Genomic DNA, 15,460 nt, shown 5'->3' on the forward strand with positions numbered 1-15,460 from the left:
CATGTTTATACTTGCTGGTTCTTCTTAATAATAGACACCCACCATTATGAGAGGAAGGCTAAGGCAATGATGGTTCATGCTCCCACACATATGTACATGAGAGACAAAAGAAAAAGAAAAAAACAATGTGATTGATTTATGTGTCTACTTCTGAGGAACCAGTCTGAATTATGGTCTCTACACATATATTTATGAGGGCAATAACTTTATTAGAAAAGTGATTATCCATTCCATAGAAGTTTATCTGCTCAAGTCTCTTCCAACTTTCTGATTTTATGGGGTGCTGCTATTTATTTATTAGTGCATAGTTAGGAAGATCTTCAAGGAGAATAAGATATTTTCGTTTTGAAGTATTACCTGCGAATGTTCCTCCAAGAGTTCTGTTAGAGAAATGAAGAAGTCATTTGGAAAACAAAAACAAAAATTAATCTCAATGAACAGCAAATATATATTGTCCTCTGTCCTTCCCCAGGTCATCTGTAAACACTTTTAATAAGTAAAACAAATGCTTGCCATTCTCAATTTTCTAAGGCTAGGGAGATTGGGAAGAAGCATGTCAATTTATAAAAGAAGATAAATTAATGAAAGAATTCGTGATTATTTTATACTATGATAATAGTCAAGAAAACTTTTAAATACTTATCAGGCCTGTAAGTTGTAGGCTAATGATTTTAGATTTTATGTAACCTGCTTCAAGTAGGCCAATCTTTTGTCTTTAAGAAGGGAATCGTCAGAATCATATTATGAGTTGGTCAATTACTTGCAGAAATGTAACCAAAAATCTTGATTGCATAGTTAATTTAAATAAGTTTTAGAGAAGGTTTTATGTGACTTCTATGAGTCTTGAATGTCTGGGAAATAAATTCTTATCATGATGAACTATAAACATTGAACAGATATCAAAACTGACTTCAGAAAGGGGGGCATATTGATATAGTGGCTGGTGAGTTTTAACAAACGTATTTCAGTACTATAACATCTGTCATATATTTTAGGCTTATAAATAGCTTTGAGGGTTTTTGTTGTTGTTGTTACAAGAGGATGTTAGCCCTGCAGTGTTTTGTTGTTTTTCTCTCTAGAGAATGCTTAGCCCTTGAAACTTGTTCTTCTGAGTAGGTTCAAATTGCAACAACATTTTTATCCACTTAAATTTTTTTTTTTACTTTTATTTCAGGATTATGTTCTGTAATCGCTTATTTAGATTATATGAAGTTTGTTATATTTTCTATATTTTCCTATTTAGCATATATCTTTGAAATTAAGGTATTCATCAGAGAAGAGATGTTAGTATATTTGTGTGTAATATTTCTCTTGCCTATTCTATATTAAAGGCTTTTTAAAAATATAATTCATTAGAGTCTTGATAGGTCGTGAAAGTGCTTTTTGAGGTGAATTCCCTTGCTCTCTATATGTACTCACAAAGCTCATTTTCTCTGAGTATGGTTTTTTGATTTCCTCAGTGCCTGGCTTAAATAGTGATCTTAATAAAAGCATACTGCTGAGGCTAGGCACCTGCAAGAGAGGATAATTCCGGGAGCTAAAGGTAAAGCAGCAAGTCCATATCATAATACCCTACTCAGAGTCACTCATTCCTTTAGTCCCTTTAACCATTTGTTCTTAATTTGGAGAGAGATCAGAGGCCTTTGAGAAATAAAGAAAGCAATGGACTCTTGGGAGAAAAAATACTTTTGCACACAAAATTTTACTTAGAATTTAAAAGAGTGCGTGGATCCCCTAAATATAATTATGGACCATGTAAAAGGACTTGCACAACTCAGGTTTATAATCCTTTCCTTAAAAGTCACAACAAAAAAAGTACTTGACATTCAGTGGTAGAAAAAGTCCTGCCTACACAAAGGTACACCACTTCTCTCTATGGTTAGTGAGTAAGCCCAAGACCAGCTTCAAATTGCTCTTGCTAAAAAAAAAAAAAAAAAAAAAAAAAGAAACCTTAGTTACTATTTGCTGTTTTCATGGGCTCTGCCATTTTATATCATAAACAAATGCACCCAAAGCTTAAATCTCCAAAAGATAAATATGTGATGATTAGACCCATCATTGACATTAGCAAAGACATCAGGAATGACTGCAAGTTCATTGAGCTTGTTTCCATTTGGAATGGCTTGACAGAGACTAGGTTTCTTATGACAATAGGCTTCTTTGGCAAGTATGTTGTGATTTCCCGATTTCAGAGGCTAGTTTTATTTTAGGCAGACATTTAGTTATAGAGTTCTCTAGGTAAGGTTTGTTATTATGAGATTTTACTGTAATCAGAGCTATTCAATTAAGGCATAAAAGTGATGGAAAAATTAAGCACAGAATAAGGGGCTCTAAGACATCTATTTAATATGAAAGACCCTTTGAGTATTGGTAAGAAACATGTGGTTTGTAACGAGAATAATCTTTCTGAAGTTTTTGCTTGAAGCTGTCCTCTTTGAGTTTGCTATATAGAGTCTTTAAACATAATATCTTTTTTCTCCACAGATTTCCTGGATGGTTTAACAAAACTAAATTACAATGGATACAGTTTGCATACTTGTGAACTAAGTGCACATCCATATGTGTGATCTGAAATGTGATACAGTGATAATTATGTGAGAGATTATGTAGGCCCAAAGATCTGGGTGTGTGTGTGTGTGTGTGTGTGTGTGTGTGTATGTGTATGTGAGAGAGATTTTTTTTTTCCCTCATTAAAACTATTGAAAAACAAATAGAACCATAGAGCTTCTTGGTAATAATTTAAATTATAAAGGTCAATCAGATGTTGTTTTTCAGTGTTTTTAGTCCCTTTCAACTGTAAATAATGCAAAATGGCTAGCCTAAGGTAGTAATGAGTTTCTCATTTGAAAACTAAGCCATTAGAATACAGTTGCAACGATTATCACAAATTCTTTACAAATATATTTCAAATGTGAATAATAAACATTTTATAAGGTAAACGCTACTTACAGTCTTGCCAGTTAAAAAGAAATTGAGGTTGAGTTTAGAATGTGCTATTGACTGGCTCTTTTATTTTAAAATGGAGACCAGCCTTTAATTTTATTTATAGTATACCTGTATATAACATAATGTCTTGTTTTATAAAAGATAAAATTAAGCTATGATATTTTTTCTTCATATTGGGATTATTATAATTACTATAATTCGGTATTTCTCATGGATTCTATATTTCTCCAGCTCAATCCTTCTGTGATCAGTAAGATATTTTAGCTAGCATTTAGGTTGGTTTTTATAGAAATTAGATGAAATAGAATGATGCTATATTGTTAAGATTGGTGACATTATTAGGTCAATCTTAAATGTGCACATTTTTATTGAGAGAACTGGGTTAAAGATATTTACTGTCTTTGTGAGTGATGTAACCTTATATCTCAATGGGGAACATTTTGTTATGGAGTTATAAAAAATTATAAAGTATGAAAAATTGACTTTTTAACATTACTAAAATAATATTCCATTTAATTTTTTATAAATGTAATCTTTCAAGTGGTAATTTTAATTTTCAAATTTAGTGTTATTGAATAGTTTATCAGTGCTAATGGTTTGCAATTTTTTTTTTTGACCTAATAGCTCTTAATTTCACAATTTAATTCAGTTACATAATTCTCTAAAAATATAGTTTTGTTCACTTGATTTGCTCTTACTTGAAAGCCATTGATTTAAGAATCTTTAAAAGATAATTCAGCTACTCTGTGTGGGGAATATTATGCAAAGAGCACTTGATCTTTTCCGTTTTTTTGTACTGCATTCAAAATATATCAGGAAATAGCACATGCAAAGGGATAAGAGTTATTTACAGTGCATTTAATCTTTAAATTAAATTCATGATTAATTTGAAGCAATATTTAATAAACAGTTGCTGTTTCTGCTTTTTGTTGCGTTGATGAATAATGACTTAATTGTAAAAACTTAGCTTAGATACCTTATTATTGACAGCTGAGTTTTTCGATGTGCCAAATATTTGCCAACCAGCTTATTGTTATGATTATTGCTATTTGTTTACATTGTTTTAATTAAAATTTATCTCAGAATTATAATTTACCAGCCTTTTTTTTTTTAATTGGGAAAGCTATAAAGGGATTTCATCCTTGTTTTTATAAAAATTTACATGCTATAATGTCTTTAGTTGTTGCTTAATGGATATTGTTTTAACATCAATGTTTTGCCCTTTAATCCAGTTGTGTTCATATATAACTGTTCATGCACTCTTTAACACAGTTATGTTCATAGAGCTACACACAGTATCACAGTGTTGAGGGCACATAGACTCTTAGCTGATTTGTTTGTTTTTGTGTATTTGTTGTTGGTTTCTTTAGGTTTCCCTGTCCCCTTTCTTGTGAATAATTGTTGTTGTCAATGTGTTTATTTGAACAAACCATTTTCCCATTTACAGTGTGCATCTTTAATGATTTTGTGGGGTTGAATACCAAAGAAACTCTTGTATTATTGTGGCTATAAAGTTATGAGTGAGGGCCTAGTGTGTTTTTCTAGGAATAAAGTCTAGGAGCTCAGATTTTGTTCTATTGCTTTTTGCCAGATGAGAAGACCTTTTCACTTACTTCCCATCCTTTGGCAGGACTCTCAAATAAATTAAGATAACTTGCTATTTACTGTAAACTAATACTTGCACATTAGTTCCATTTTGTTGTTTTCTGTTGAATCAAAGTTATTTTGAGTTTAATGGAGGGAAAACTGCATTTTAATGAAAATAGAGTTACAATAAATATACTAAATTATATTGTGTACATATTCATTTAATCTGATTTTAATTGCTATGTTAATGTCATTTTAAAGCCTATTTTAATATCAGAAGTGATTTACAATAGCAACGAAAATGTAAAAATGTAGCCATGTGAAATAAATTTAAAATACATAGAAAACATCAGTAAGGGAAAATAAGGGTAGAAAATTAGACTGCATATTTAATCACAAATATCCCAACACAAAAAAGTGTCATTCATTACAAATGCACAACATCTTTAACATAAAAATAAGTCAGTTGCGGTGGGCATGGTGGCTCACACCTGTAATCCGAGCACTTTGGGAGACCGAGGCGGGCAGATCATGAGGTCAGGAAATCGAGATCATCCTGGCTAACACGGTGAAACCCTGTCTCTACTAAAAATACAAAAAATTAGCCGGGCATGATGGTAGGTGCCTGTAGTTCCAGCTACTTGAGAGGCTGAGGCAGGTGAATGGCATGAACGCGGGAGGTGGAGGTTGCTGTGAGCTGAGATCGCGCCACTACACTCCAGCCTGGGTGACAGAGCGAGACTCCATCTCAAAAAAAAAAAAAAAACCAGTTGCATAAGTGCAATTATTCCTGTTACTGACACCAAAAGAAAGTTTATTTTCTGTTATTTCATAGAGGAGATTATCAGCAGGAGCAGAAGCAGCATGATCCACATACTATCAGAATCATCACCACCGTGATCTATATAGTAAACACCCTGATATAGTAATGATAAAGAACAATACAATAAAAGGAACTGTAGGGGCAGCGAGGGGAGAGGGACTGTCTAGAAATATAGTGTGTTCCAGGTGCATGGTTGTTTGATGGTGTGAATTAATTCATAGTTTTGTTTTAGAAAATATAAGTTGATTTACCACATAGCCCTCACAAAGACTTCTGTATATATTGTTGCTTTATGTTAAACATTTCAGAAATTTGTAGGGCAGTATCTTCAAGGATATATTCTCTAAAGTGTACTTGTGGGTAGTTCCGTGCAGCTAGTGATTGTGAAGTCATGTATTTAAACAACCAGGCAAGCTGGGAATTGGATTCTCTTGCACCTGTGACAAAGCCAAGAAACCAATGTTGAACAATTTTAGTCTAGGTCAGTGAGGCTTACTTATTTTTTAAAGTAACAATTCTAACATGAAGATATTTTTAAATAATTATGCTGGAAATACAGATTTAGAACTATTTATTCAGTCAAATATTTAGGATGCCTGGAAGATAATTTCTTTCTTGAGTCAGTAAGTTAATCTTTGACCAACATTAACTTAGTTTGCTTTTTAATAAAAATGGTATATACAATCCATATGGATTTGTTGATATTGCTTCTTTATCCTCAGTTTTTTGTGGTTTATCTTATTTAAATTATTTACTTCTGTCACATGGAGTTGGAGTACAGTTGAAAAAAAGTGACTTTATAAAGCTTGACCCCTTTTGCATTGAGTCAGAGATTTAGACCAGTGACTGCAGTGTTTTGCAATCTCATTTCCTATGGCTGTAATTTTGGAGTTTTATGAATATGGCTATCTAGAAGTTTTCTCAGAAACAATGCTGAGGCATAAAATAAAATGTTCTCCAAACTTCTATTCCTGGTGATTTTCCACTGCCAGTCAAGGAATTTCCAACTTAAAAATAAAGTCCTTTAATTTATCTATAAATTATTTGTTTGCATAGCCAAAATGAAAACAAAGACAAACAAACCAAAAAATAAGTAGAATAAAATAGAAAAGAAAGGCAAAAACAACTATTCATAGTCACTCAAGGGATCTCTGGTGTCAAAACTGGTTTATATTACCCACTATTTGCTACAGTATAAACTTTTCTACTTTTCTACTTTTTTTGTAGATTAATAGTATATTTTAAAATAAGAAGTATCAGTCCCACATAAGTACTTCTGTTTTGTTCTGTGTACCCTTAAAATTCATCTTTATTATCATCTTACTGTTTTCATTTATATCACTAAAAGCATATATCCATCTTTACATTTTTATTTCCTTGTCTTTGGGATATAGAGGCAGGTAAAAATTGATTTGACATTCAGAATATTATTTCAACTTAATGCTGTTTTGCTAGTGTTGCCTGGGTCTGGATAAGGACTAACATTTTCCTTTATCAAAGATATTTATATGTAGAGTTTGTTCTTGTAATGTCACTGCTGTGAACTTGCCCAGCACAACAATTTCTTAAACCTATGGTTAACATCCAGTCCCCAAACAATGAAAACAAATAAACCCCAATTTTTTCCACAGGGTTTCCTGGCTGGTTATTCCGCGACTTTGCACTTGACAACCTGTTCTCCCACGTGAATGGAATACTCAGTGTCAATGTGGAAGCCTGGTCAGTTGGAAAGTTGCAGTAAAATATTTCCCTCTGCTGTACAGCACTTCCCAAATTCTTATTTATGAAGAGTCATTGTGTTGAAAAAACAAGTATCCCTAAGATTGTCAATTTTGTGATTTGTTATCCAGGTTACCTTACTATTCTATATTTAGATTCTGGGGGAGAAATTTCTCAGTTATTAGGCCTCAGGTCATATTTACACATGAAATTTATTCTTCTCCAAACTGTTATGTGTGGAAAGCATTTTGGCCATTATCAATGACCTTGGAGACTTTTATTCAGATACATTTTCATTGTCATTTAATACAGATAATACAGTATGGTCTACATTTCTTGAAGACCATGACCACATCCTTATTTTATAATCCTAAGGCACAAAGTTGTGTGTGCATGCATGTGTGTGTATGTGTTTGTGTGTTTGGTGTCCAAGGTTTCTGGAATTTTAATTTATAAAATTTATCTAAGGCCTTATAGCACCAGGCCAATGTAGAGGTAAGAAAGATGGCATTGAACATCATGGTGTTTTGGGAATGTTTCTGGACCCCAAAGCTTCATGTTATGTCAAAATCTAAATTTATATAAATGTACATAACTTTTAAAACTAGGAAGAATTAATCCGATGACTGATATTTACTATCTCCAATTTCTTTTAATTTCTCAATACCGATTACCCTTTTCAAAGCAAACCCACAATGTTTTCTGTGTTTTCTCAAAGCCCCATTATCTACAGTAACCGTATTTCATGTTTAAAGTTAGAATAGTTATTTTCTTACTACTGTCAATCCTATTATTGTTTAGATAATTTTTTAAGGAATATAAACCCCAAAAATGAGTTACAGAAAGTTAGGAAGCTTACAACCTATTAGAAAATAAATATTAAAATATATTTTACGACTATTGTCTACTAAATAATTTTTAAGGTATAATACAAGCTGGCTTAAAGGAAACATTGTTAGGGATATCTTGAATAATCTGGCCAGTTAATAAGTTTTACAAACAACAGGACTTCATCATTTTTCTAAGCCCATTTCAAAGCATATTTTGCAAAGATTACAGATATTACGTATATTTTGTTTGCGATCACTAATTAACTGTAAGTCTGATCTCTAACACCATGATTTCATATTCTTCATCTTAAGTGTGTAATGAGACATTAAGCTCTATTTCTAAACTCCTTTACAATTCACAATACTGACATATTTCAGTTAATCCTCATAAAGTGCTTATGAGGGGAAAGGCACTATTCTTATTTTGTAAAAGAGGACAAGGTTAATAGAGATGAGGAGATATTATCAAGAGAATGCACCTCATTTGGCAGATTTAGGATTAGTCACAAGTCTCCAACTCTGAGTGCAAAGTTCTTTTTACTGCATAATCACTGATTTTATAAGTGTTATATGAATATGATTATAAATATTAGCATAAAATAATGTCGATGGAGAAATTAAAGCATAATGAAGTTTTGTGATTACTCAAGATTTCAAATAAACTGGGTAGAAAAATACATTTTTCTTAGTTTGTACATGCTATTAGAATTGACAGAAATGCTTGTAATTATAAAAATGCAAACTGTTTTTAGTATACATTTTTATACTCTGACAATGTGGATTTCTGTGGTGCTCTATACTTATAAAACAGTTTCGTGCACATGATCTCATTCTACCCTCAGAAGAAAGAGGGGTTCTATGAGAGTTATCTTCTGAGTTGAATGACTGAGCTTATGATTCAGCCAGAAATTTTGATTCTGAGTTCCATATAACTGCTTTGTAGAGTTGTGTCATGGTGGTGTCTGCATCCCAAAAATTTGCTCTCAAATTAACGAACAATACATACAACCAGAAAGAGTACTGCCTCTACCAAATATGTTAATAAAGTTCCCCTTTCCCTGGACCAGCTACTGAGTTTCCTTGCCTGTGTCCTAAAATTGTAAAACATAAAGGTGGCACCACACGGCTTCAAGCAAATATTTAATCACTCTCTGGGGTAGTTCAACTCTGGAGGTTTCACTGAGTGTGAATAATTTCTGAATACAAACATCTTTGTCACACCAATAACTTAATAAATAATAATCGATACATTTACATAAATCAATTCAATAATACTTAAGTTTACCTGAATTATCAAAGTTACATATCAGAGAGAAAGACACAGGGATGTTCTTGGTTTTAGGATGGAAGCAGAGTGCAATTATGAACAAAGCGGAACTTTAAAAGGGAAATATTTTTCTTTTTTAAAAAAGCACTTCATTGAGGTATATTTGACATAGAAAAAGCTAGGCATGTTTATTGTATACAACTTAATGAGTTTGGAGAGAAATATCCACTCCTAAAACTAGCACCACATTCTATGCCATAAACATATCCATCACCTCCGAAACTTCCACCCTCTTTATTATTTTCTTTTTTGTAATAAGAATACTTAAAGTTAAGATTTACCCTCTTAGCAAATTTTTAAGTATGACACACAGTATTGTTAACTCTAGACACAATTCTATACAGTAAATCTCTAGGGTTTATTCATCTTGTATTACTGAAACTTTGTACCTTTTGACTAATACCTCCCCATTTCCCCTGTTCCCCATCTGCTAGCTACTGCCACTCTATTCTCTGTTTCCATGAGTTTGACTATTTTAGATTCCTCATATAGTACTACTTATACTCCTCATTATATTCCTTGTATAACACTGTCCTCATCTGGCTTACTTAGCACAGTATTCTCAAGTTTCATCCATGTTGTCAAAAATGGCAGGATTTCCTTCTTTTTCAAGGCTTAGTAATACTATGTTGTATGTTTATACCACGTTTTCTTTATTCGTTTGTCTGTGGACATTGTTTCAACCTCTTGGCTATAGTGAATAGTGCTGCAGTGAACATGGAAATGCAGATATATCTTTGAGATTCTAATCTCAATTCCTTTGGATAAGAAGTGGTATTGCTAGACCTTATGGTAGTTCTATTTTTAATTTTTTGAGGAACGTTTATACTGTTTTCCATAGTGACTGTACTGATTACATTCCCATCAGCCATGTAGAAAGATTCCAAAATTTCTCCACATTCTCATCAACACTGATTTCTTTTTAAATTTTTATAATAGACCATCCTAACAGGTATGAGATGCTATCTCATTGTGGTTTTGATTTGTATCTCTTTGATTGTAATTTATGTTGAGTATCTTTGGTGGTAAACATAGCTGCCATCCAAAGTGAAATTTCTAAGATGCATTTAGAAAACAATAGCGCTAATGAACTCCTAATGGCTAGAGATAATATGCAACTCTCCCAAGGATTTATACCTTTTCTTGGTCCTAGAACCAAAACAAGAAATTTGATTTTAAGTTACTTAAAATTGTTAAAGACGTTCTTGCTGAAGCCCCGTGATCTGGAGAGGCCTCTAGCCCTGCTTTAGGCCTTGAGCTCAAGGGACAAAAATCTGTATTACCTAATTTTATGCAGTGTTTGCCTTCAGATATGTTTAGGGAGTGAATATTGGCCTGAATTTAGAATAAAATTAACAAAAAGTATTTGAGGACCAGTATTTTCACTATGCTAGGAACTTTGACAATAATTCAATCATGAATGACAGTAATTCAATTGTGAAAGATAATTTATATAAATTTTGCAACAGTACACATAGATTTATTTATAAAATACACTTTAATGTTTTATAGATTGTATGATTAATGATTAAATTTAACAAGTGTATCTTCTCATTTTATTGTAATGCCTAGATAATAAGCACTATTAAATAATATTTGTTTCTTATTCCTGACCTCTAGTTAGGTGAAATTAGACTTTCTAGGACTTTGCTGTATAGCAAATTACTGCTTATTTATTCCAAAGTTAGCTCCTCTATTGTATAATCTAGGGGAAGTGGAAGCATACTTTTCCATTGTAGGCATGGAACCATCTTAAATAGACTTCTGAAACATGAAGAAACATTTCAAAGTGGTATTTTAAGTATACTAATCCAGAGTTAAGAGTTTATCTTAGTTCTTAGACTTCAGATTTTAACTCTTGTCTATGAGAAGACTGTTTCCCAAATGAATATCCCTGTAAAATATTAAAATGTGTGTATTTTTAATATCACAGTGTAACTAAAACAATATTTAACTCGTGTGTGCTGACCATGGTACGTGTCCACGTGTCAATATCTTACCTTGTCTCAACTTGAAAACCTGTTCTTAGAACTCACTTGGCTTTTTGTGTATGCAGTGCGTAAAAACATTCAATAAACATATTTTCTTCAATGTTTCGTTTAGTTCCAACTCACATCCTGCTATAGAGGACTCAAAAAAGTAAAAGACGAAAATATTTTAAGAGGTTCAGCAAATACGTGGGAAGGATAATTCTGATTCTTGGTCTGTGAAATTTACTTTTTTTTTTTTTAATGGAAATCTATTAACATCTAGGAAGAACAATCTCTTTTTGAAGGTGACTGCATGTATGTATTTGAAATTGCTATTCATTACTGTGAGTTGCTGCGAGCCAATCTTAGAATTGGTTTGAATTCCATCTTTTATTATTATTCATTATAATGATATTAAAAATACGCTGCATATTACTTCTAGAGATAGTCAGGAAGTTCAAATTTTCTAATACTTCAAGGCTTTGGGACAGATAAGGTTTCCTTTACTACGTGCACATTCACTTGGTCAAGTAGAGCTGTCATGTAAATTGCTAAATAGATATTTAATATTTGAAATTAGAGGAATGAAATTAAAGTAAGTAAAACTTACTTTTACTAAGTATACTAACATACACGTGCTCAATCGTGCATGTATATTATTTGAAGGGAATTTTGTTTAATTGGCATTGATTGATCTTATTGAAATCTATTGTGCTTTAACACTAGACATCATAAGATACACAATTCTAAATTATAGAGATAGAGATACATGTTTATGCCTTGTTACATACTCTAATAATAATGACCTGGGTTTAGAAAACACTAGTTCTCTTTATAGAAAATTCGTGTGTAATTTAGCTGACTTTTATTTCTGCCTTGATAGTTGTGTGTTTATTAAGTTTAATAACCTACTTTTTCACGAGGTATAGTATAAAAATTTTTAAATCCTTCACAAAAAATGATTTTCAAAATTACAACACTTCATTGAACTTGGCTAGTTATGAACTTGAGACATTTCCATAGACACAAGCAGCTAACATAGTTCGTGATTCTAAATTAATGGGAATAGTGAATTAGTTCCTTGGGGATTCCATTGGCTGTTAGGACCAAGGTGCTTTTGTGTTGACTCCACATGCAGATACCATGAATTTACCATTTTGCAGCTATGCCATCTGGCAGTCAATATCTTTAATCAACTATTACAAAAATAATCAAGGAAAATGTTTTGTGTTAATGAAATACTAGATTCTGAATATTTTAGGAGCATATTTTGTTGGGTGTTGCTTATTCCGTTAATAATAGTGAAATCTGAGTTATAAAGACCAATTAAGAGTGCTTAGGAGTTCAGTAATATCTTTCAAACAGTAATTACAGGGATAGAAAAAACAAATATAGTTTACAACTAAGTATTTAGATTTTAGATTTTATTTTTTATAAGTCTTTAAGCAAAAGTGTTATATTTTAATGGGTAATGATGAAAACTATTAGAAGCCATTCAGAATATGAAGGAGGTATGATTGTATACTAAACTATATACAAGTATTGTATGCTAAAATAATGAATGTGTTTTTTACATTTACATTTGTTGGCAATATTTAGTAGATAGCTACAAAACTATGTATGACCAAAGTTGGAAAAAGCAAAATTTGTTAAGCTGCAATATCTGTAGCATCCGTTTTATTACAGGATACTATAAGAGTCCTGGCTGCTCACTGGAATCATCTGACAGACTATGTGTAATATTTATCCAGTACCAAACCAATTAAATTAGATTCTCCATTCAACATCATTGTTCTACAAAGCTTCTGTATCATAGAATAGCACTGCTTAATAGCACTGTTTTCATAATAAAGTGTGTTGAGTATCACCATTGAATCTTACCCAGAAACATCAGCTTTTGGTCCTTTGCCTATAAGGAACAATTTTTTGCAGATTGAGTATTCACCACATATATATATTCACCATATATAGTTTCTCCATATATATATTCACCATATATATACACACACATATATATATATAATATGGTGGTTCAACTCCATGTTTCACTCATATTAGATGTATAATATTAATAGATTCACTTAGGATAATATGAGTGAGACAAGGGGTTGAACCACCATGTGAGAAATTGGGGCATGAACGAGAGAAGAATCCTGAGGAGTAGTTTTCAAGACCTAAGTCAGGTTATTGAGGGATACAATGAACTTTTGTTTTCTTGAAGTGTTTAGGATGAATTTTTGTCATTTTTTTAAACTTCAAAGACTTCTTAAAGTAGCTTTTAATTCAATGATCAATTTTTCTTTTTGGGGGAAATATAATTCTCTTTCTCTGCAAATATCTCAGTGTTTCTATTAATTTATCACAGAATTTCAACATGAATCAGCATTCAGGAAGTCACTAGGCATTTTTACTAAGTTTAAATTATAGGATAAAGTTTTGCAAATTGCAATAATTACCTTTTGAATAACAACATTTGTGGGAGTAGTAATTTCAATTTTATTAATTTTCTGTACACTTATATGTGTTTCCAGACTGATTTATGAGAGAAAAAGGTAGTCATTCATTGTATGAAGTGCATTTGTAGCATACATTCATTCCAGTGATTCAAGTCACAACTTTTGCAACACAGATGTGCATCATTCTGCAATGTACACGCTCAAGCTTATGATATTATAACGCTTTACTTTATAGATTGAAGAAGTAAAGCTTAAAGTGATACACTCTTCTCTTTAACACCATTACACTTTTCATTCTTTTTTCTATTGCACAGGTGATTTGGATTATTATTGGTTGGATCCTGCCACGTGGCACAGCCGGGAGACATCACCTATTAGTTCGGTAAGTTTTCTGGGAAGTGTGTTTGAAGTTTAGGGAATGTGTGTGCTCGTTCATTGTCCTTTGTCTGATATGTGATATCTGCTCCATTATTCATTTGGTAAGGGCAAATATTGATTTCATTTAAGATAGTACAGTTTTGAAGAAAAAAGCAGTTATTACTGAATAATTACAACAAATTTTAAGTTAAGTAAAAAACGATTATTAAATAATGACTGTAAGAAAGATTGAGATGTTTAGTTATGGATATTGACATTAACAAGTCAACATACAGAATCAGTTTTCTTTATATAAGCAGATATATTTTTAAATTTCAATTAATTCCATTTTAGAACCATTTAAAAATGTATATTTATTTGCCAACCAGTTTAAGCAACTTTTAGTATAAATTTCTGCTACAAATGAAATATAGTTATAAGCCAAGGATGGAGTCCACTGAAATTTCCTCTAGAGTGTCTTTTAACTGAGGAAATTGCATCATGCTACAACTAATAATTTGTGTCTATAGGAAAGAAAGCAAGTTGTTTACTTTTTAAAAGTTTAATAGGCCTTTTCGAGCAGTTTTAAGTTTACAGAAAATTTGAGGAGAAAGTACAGAATTCCCATATACTTCCTTATTCCACCCCTTTCCACCTGTTTAGCTGGTTATTAACATCTTGCATTAGTGTGGTCCATTTGTTATAACTGATGAGCAAATATTGATGTATTATTATTGACCAAAGTCCATAGTGTACATTAGGTTCATACTTCATGTTATACATTCTGTGGGTTTTAACACATTTATAATGTCATGTATCCACCATTACAGTATCACACCGAATAGTTTTACTGCTCTAAAAATCCCTGGCACCACTTATTGATCCCTCTCTCCTTTCTTCCCCGCTGAGTCCTTGACAGCCACTGATCTTTTTATTGTCTCTGTAGTTTTTCCTTTTCCAGAATGTCCCATGGTTAGAATCATACAATTTATAGCCTGTTCAGATTTGCTTCTTTCACTTAACAATATGCATTTAAGGTTCTTCGCTGTCGTTTTGTGGCTTGGTAATGCTTTTTGGTTTGTTTATACCATTGAATAATATTTTTGTCTGGATATGCCCAGTTTATTTATCAATTCCTTAGGATTTAAAAATACTTTTAGGTTGATATTATAAATGAAAATATTTTTCAATAATGATTTCTAAGTTACTCTGCCAGTTGTTCCTATTATTTGTCTTATATTTTATTTTTTAATTGACACATAATAATTGTACATATTTATACAGTACATAGTGATGTTTCAGGACATATAATGTATAGTGATCAGGTCAGGGTAATTAGCATATCCATCACCTCAAACATTTATCATTTCTTTGTATTAGGAACATTCAATGTCCTCCTTCTAGCTTTTAGAAACTATATATTATTAACTATAGTCATCCTATAG

The 15,460-nt window shown here is 31.9% G+C and overlaps 1 protein-coding gene across 48 annotated transcripts in view; it reads left to right on the plus strand.

The window, feature by feature from the left end:
* Positions 1–15,460, plus strand: part of RIMS1 (regulating synaptic membrane exocytosis 1) — a 492,346-nt gene that overhangs the window by 307,945 nt on the left and 168,941 nt on the right. For all 48 annotated transcript variants that reach the window (XM_021937444.2, XM_009205504.4, XM_031667173.1 and 45 more), the window contains one exon: positions 13,973–14,040. In XM_021937444.2, the coding sequence (XP_021793136.2) occupies positions 13,973–14,040 (68 nt within the window). The remainder of the gene's footprint in view (positions 1–13,972; positions 14,041–15,460) is intronic.

Source organism: Papio anubis, chromosome 6 (assembly GCF_008728515.1).
Source record: "Papio anubis isolate 15944 chromosome 6, Panubis1.0, whole genome shotgun sequence".
NCBI classification, from domain to species: Eukaryota; Metazoa; Chordata; class Mammalia; order Primates; family Cercopithecidae; genus Papio; species Papio anubis.